At 40.1% G+C, this 6,605-nt stretch overlaps 1 protein-coding gene across 1 annotated transcript; it reads right to left on the reverse strand.

Moving 5' to 3' along the window:
• Positions 1 to 1,197: 1,197 nt before the first annotated feature.
• Positions 1,198 to 1,479, reverse strand: COMMD1 (copper metabolism (Murr1) domain containing 1; the record flags this gene model as incomplete). Its single annotated transcript, XM_010155176.1, has 1 exon — positions 1,198 to 1,479. A coding segment is annotated over one exon (282 nt), but the record flags the coding sequence as incomplete, so codon positions are not given.
• Positions 1,480 to 6,605: the final 5,126 nt, after the last annotated feature.

A 6,605-nucleotide genomic window follows, 5' to 3' on the forward strand; every position in this document is an offset into this window, starting at 1 on the left:
TGAACCAAAAGGTTTCAGCAGAGAACCTATTTAATCCAAAGACTAGGTGAAACCACAGCTCCTTAAAATAAACACTGATTTTTACTCAAGTGGTGACAATGCTGATTACTCCATGATTATTTCTGTAAGCAGCAGTCTAATACCCTTATTCACTTCAAGCATCAAACTTACCGACAGCTCGCTACCGTCCTCAGCAAAGGAGGCGAAAGTTATGTCTGATGGCAGCCTTCACACAACCACTTCCCTTTGAAATACGAAGCTGCACTGCTGAAATATTTCATTTTAGTTTTGTTGTGGGGCTCTTGATAAGAGAAATTACAGCAACTCAGAAACACGTATGTTCACACATCCCCTTTCTCTTACTGCACAGGATCAAGAAATATAAATGTACTTGCTGGTTGATGTTACTGTAATAATCCATTACCAGGGAAAAAACAATTTCAAAGCAAGAGTCACTTACTACATAATTCCCTTATAAAATACAACAGTTGTTTTAAGTTAAGGATTTTTTTTTTTTTTTAATGAACACAGGTATTTTTCTCATTTGGCCACTAAAGTACTCATTCTAATGTACTCACTGTAACCTTTTTTTTTTAATTTTTTTTTTTCCCTTTTGTTACTAACAGAATGTAATTATTTCCAATCCCAAGATCCTGAGCAGAAAACTCCACTTTTTTTGAGGCTAGGAAAAAATGAAAGTATGTGTTATGTAAAATAAAGAGGAGTCCTTCGCCTCACTTGTCCTAAAACCTAAGGGATGCTTAATCACCATAATTTGAAAACTTTATTCTTTTTCAGCTTCTACTTTGCAGAGATTACCTATTTTAATGCTTGATTATGAAAAAAAAAGACTAATCAACTTTGCAGTGCATGGAATACGAATATAATTTTAATATAATTACTAGTACAGCTGATTTTATGTTTGATTTCTACACCCTCAGATTTTCCAAGCTTAATGTAAAGAGAGCTGTCAATATGTTTGTGAAGGTATAAAAAAGCAGAAATCGCATTCACCACCAGAATGTATCTCTATATCCAAAGGTGGGTCACAAGTTCAAGTACATTAAAGGCCCAGTGGAGAAATCAAGAATACTTCACTTGGACACAGTGAATTCAGCAATAGGTAAAATCCCTCAACACATACGTAGCTAAAACAGGTTTATATATTTTGTAAAAAAAAAAAAAAAAAAAGCTTACCTGACCATTTTTCCCCAGTTCCATTTTAACTATTGCAACAGGAGCGTTTATCTGATCAACATGTCTTGACTGTGACTTCAGATCCACTCGCCAGTTCATGCTTTTCAAGACATTATCCCAACAGCTTTGATTGATCAGGCTCTCATGGATCTTTACACGGTGGTTCTTCCAAAATTTTGCAATGACTGCAGCTTGATCTGACGTGATGCCACCTTGTTTTTTTGTTTGGGCAGTGAGAAAAGCCTCCAGCTGATTCAAATCCATGTCTGCTGAAACAATTGACTGTAGGAAAAATAAGAGAAAAAGGGAAAAGCTTGACAAAAAATATTCTTTAACAAGCTTAAATTGAAGAGAATACCATAAGGTCACATCTTATAAATATTGGATTTTAAAGGGATAGTGCAAGCAAAGCTGGGTTACGGAAATATTTGGACACAATTCATTAAAACTCAATTTGCAAGTGCCTATCACTTATCCCAGATTCCCACCCCTGGAAAGCTAAAGAGTACATGGATCATTAACAGTGACAAGGAAACTGGGAGCACCTTTGGGAATGCAGTCCTGGTACAAGATAATGAGAAGGCTGCTCACTGTCTGCCTGGCCCTTTCCTCCAGTACGCCCTAGGCATACCCAACTGGTCAGTACTGGGAACACTGGTCTGGCATGATACTGCTGTTCTAATGGTCTATTAAACAGGAAAGCTGGAATAAACACATGTCATGGTTTAACCCCAGAGAGCAACTAAGCGCCACACAGCTGCTTGCTCACCTTCCCCTTTCGCCAGTGGGATGGGGGAGAGAATCAGAGGAAGAGGCAAGAAAACTTGTGGATTGAGAACAATTTAATAATTGAAAATAAATGAAATAAAATAATGATACAAATAATACTAATAATACTACTAATAATATGTAATGAAAATACTGCTACTACTAATAATAACAACATGCAATTAAAATAATGGAAAAAAACCCGAAACAAATGATACAACCGCTTGTCACCCTCTGACCAATGCCCAGGCAGTCCCCAAGCAGCAAGAGCCAGAGAGAGCACAAGCCAAACCCCAAGAGCCAGACCCCTGGCCATTATACCCTGAGCATGACGTTTTATGGCATGAAATCTCCCTTTGGTCAGGTTGGGTCAGCTCTCCTGGCTGTGTCCCCTCCCAGCTTCTTGCAGAGGAGAAGGTGGGAACACAGGGGCAGGAAGAGAAACTGAGAAAGTCCTTGGCTTGATAAAAACGTTGCTTGGCCAGAACTAAAAACATCAGTATGTTGTCAATATTCTTCTCAGCACAAATCCAAAACATAGCCTCATACTAGCTACCGTGAGGAAAATTAACTCTATCCCAACCAAAACCAGCACAACACAGCATGCCAGGGGCCAAGGCTGAATCAAGTCAGGAGACATCCCAGCTCGTTGCAACATCCACAGCTTTATTCGCCACCTCCATACCGCAGACAAGGAAGCAAAACTGGTAAATGCCGCACCAGAAAAACAGAGTCTGCAGCACTGGCCGCAGTGGCATGCTGGCTGCAGCAGAGAGCGTGAGTCTTCCAAGGGAGAGTGTGAAGTGGTCCTTAAAAATGCAACTGCAGCTTCTTCTGAAGCATCAGTGGACTCTGTCAGGCTTACTACTGTATTTATGTTTTGCAAGGGAGTGTAAGAGGTCATTTACTCCTCCTCCCTGTGCAGCCACAGAAATGATTCTTCCAAAACTCCTTTTTTTGACAGTTACCCAGTTTTCCCACCTATTTTTCCAAAGCTGACAACCCTACAGCCTTAAATTTGCACTGCCTACATGGCAATGGTTGCAAACTATAACTGCAAATGGAGTGGAGGACGGGAGGCGGTGAGAGGAAAGTGTGGCTAAGTTTCTCCATCGTCATTTCAAGCAGATGCTTTTGCTTCATTCTCAGCCAAAATGGATGCAACTTATCCTAAATAGATATGCCACCTCCAAGCACGTACTGATGTGGAGAGCAGCAAGGCAAGGTGCAGCCAACGCTGCAATCCTTGGCAACTGCCTCCATTTAATTTTCCTCGACATGGCAATTCCTACTGCTGTACTCCATGCATCTGGGGAAATAGTCTCACTCCCGTTAACCAACGGGGTAACACTGTGTGGCTTCTGGCCGGACGCACGCTGTGTTCTTCACACTGCCTGTCTGAAAAACAGGGCATCACTTCTCTAAAAACTGACAGGTTAGCTCTCCGTGAGCTTGCCGAGGATGTGGGGCCTGCTGCTCCTCCCCACTTCACGGACCATGAAGTGCGCAAACTTAGTCACATCAGGAGTGGCCTGAAATAAAATGGCAGGTAAAAAAACCCCAAAATAAACACCAAAAAAATCACAGTAACTAGGCCAAAAGAAGGAGCTCATGTATCACGCAAGCAGCAGAGAACAGCAGCAGGTTTGCTGCTTTGAGGGGAATAAAGCCAACACCGCGATGTCCTCAGCCTTAAGAAGATAGATACACCACCACATCCTCCTTACCCTGAGTCTTTTCAAAAGAAAAGCAAACCAGAAACACCCCCCTGTAAAAAAAACCCAACACACAACTTGTCATCTACAATGGTCAGGCTGCCTTTTATCATCCACCATATAAGATCTTTCTCCTGAAGCTTTTATGCTTGGGGGGTTTTTGGCTTGTTTTTTAAGAGGGAGACGCTGCCTTCCCTCGCTCTCACAATGGATTAGCTGCCATCCATTACATGATGAAGGAAAGAAATGGCACTCCACACTAGAAGTAACCGCTCAGCTGTATCGGGGTTCCAGCTTAATAGGAGCATCTGCTAGTTTCTTATACAATTTGACATGCCTAGTGCACTGCTCTGTCTTCCCACAGAGCATTCACCCTATCTGTACATAGTGTTTGTTTTTATAAGGAAGATTTTTAACTAAGAGGTAAGTAACCTCTTAATAATATATCTAATTATATCTATAATACTATCTAATTATGCTGTGAGTGAAAAAAGCACTTATTTTCATTTTCAAAAGAAAAGCTGTTTAGATTTACAGTCCTTTCCCACATTCGCATCTTACATGAACAGGACTGTCTATTAACAGCAGTGTGGAATATTTTCTGATTTAATACCTGTCATATCACTACAGCTGTGTGGAGATCTGTTTGCATGTTGTGTGACACCAACTACCACTTAGGTACACCTTTTGCACTGGTTTATGTGAAGGGAGGGGAGAGGAATAGAGGTGAATCAACAACCACAGACCCCAGCACCTTATGTAAGCCCTGTCAAGACAAGGATGAAGTTGAGATGCAGACTTCCTTCTCAGTTGAGCTGTGCAGAAAACCGCCTCCTGTTTTATGCCTGAGCAGGAACCGAGAACATAAACTGCATCCTCTGCACTGAATGAAGCAAAGGTGTCATGGAGTAACATCTAATCTGCATTAAATGCGAACCTAATGCAGATTCAATGGATCAAATAACCAGGTAACCCTTTTCCGGGCTTGATTTTAACACCTTCAAATATTTCACACTTGTAATTCTTTGTGTCTTGTATCCCCATCCCCTTCCGGCAAGATGCAGTAAGATTTCTGGCAGTGCTTTGCAAGCTGGTAAAAAACACACACAGTTCCTTATTGTGCTCGACACATGATACACATCTGACTTCGGAGCGTATCCAAAAGAGGAAGCTTATGACCAAGCTTGCAGTTTTAAGCATAAGGGAAGACAAAACAATATTACTAAAGGTTGTACAGGACAGTTAAACTTGCCTATTTGGCAAAGATCATCAACAGATCGACGATTCGTTAAGATCTGGCGCGAGCTACATCTAAAAACTCTCTACATTCATGTACCATAAGCACCCTGATAGAGTTTGCCACCAAAACACTGTCACATAAAACAGAGGAAGGAAACCGTGCATCATCATCTCTCTCACCCAGACACATGGGCACATGTACACCCAGCATGGATTGCTTAATACTGTACACAGCTAAGAAACCAGAAGGCAACCGCCACATTGTAGTTTGGGGGAATATTTATCAGATGATGCATGCTTTAAATAATACACTGATGTAGTCCATCATTCAGACGACAACCTCTCTCAGCTTAGAAATACGACTACTACTTAAAAACTCCTTTTAAAAAATGATTAATATAAATTTTAATTGGAAGCAGGCGCAAGCAATCAAGGAGTTACACTTCAGTATAGCTGCACAAAGTTATTAATGAATACATATTGCCTGTGAAATTCCTCAAGAAAACTCACCAGCTATGGAAGTTTGCAAGTCACATAAGAACAGCAACACATTCTAATAATCTTTTCCATCTTAACTTGGAAATATTTAAATATGGACAGGAAACCTCATCGAATGAGAGAACAACAATTAAGGTCTTCGCTGATCTTCCACACCCTTTATTGTACAAAAACTTACACAACTTACTCTTTAAACAAGAGCAGTTCTACTCCATTGCTCCATATGAATGACCACAGTTAAATTTCAGACTTTTTTATACCTGGGGCAATGTCTTAAGTTGGCAAAAATTATATTTCCAGTCATATTCTGCACAGCATCACAAAGAGTTCTTTCCATTACATTTAACAATGCTCATTTATTACACGGAATATCATATTACAGTGACTACACCTTATTGATATGTCTAAGGATTAATTTAATCTTAAAACGTGAGTGGTTCTTCCGTGCTAATAACCTAAGACAGATAAAATGTATCTGATTATAGTTCTCTCTCTCATGCTTTCAAACCCTAGAAGCTTCAGATGAGCATTCACCACCACCAGGACAATGACGATTTACTATTTCAATATAGAAATCTTCAACTAACAAAAAGCTGTCTAAGAACGTATAAAATCATAGCTGCTTTATGCTAGTGAGTAATTTCATTTACATTACCATGACTATTCACATAAGTGACTAAGCAAGAAAAAATAAATCCTATTTTCAAAACTAGTCTGTAAGAGAACACCATTAGATATTAAAAATTTCTTCACAATATGTATCTTGAGATTCGTTAAAACATGCTTTTATCCCCCCCTTCCTTAGGAAGCACAGCTTGTGGATGGCATGTCATACTACAAGCAGGGAAACCCCACCCTCGGCAACCAGCTACACTTTTCTTTCCAGGCGCTGGGCAGACGTTTTTAAACAAGAAGAATGAGTTTTGGTCATACTCATTTCTCCTTGTGTTCACCTTCAACACATACCCACTGTCTTCAAACATAATTCAGCCACTAAAAATATGACTTCAAATAGTATTTCCTTAATGGAAGAACATTTGATCATCTGGAGAGCTTTGTATTGGCTTAATTAGTTCAATTAGACATGTGCCTTGGCGTGCAGGACAGGAAAACAGACCTAAACTCATTACCTCTTCTGAGAAATAAAGCCTGACAAGTATGCAATACTAGTAAGAAACAACAAGCGGT

This window comes from Eurypyga helias, unplaced genomic scaffold (genome assembly GCF_000690775.1).
Source record: "Eurypyga helias isolate BGI_N326 unplaced genomic scaffold, ASM69077v1 scaffold2747, whole genome shotgun sequence".
Taxonomy (NCBI): Eukaryota; Metazoa; Chordata; class Aves; order Eurypygiformes; family Eurypygidae; genus Eurypyga; species Eurypyga helias.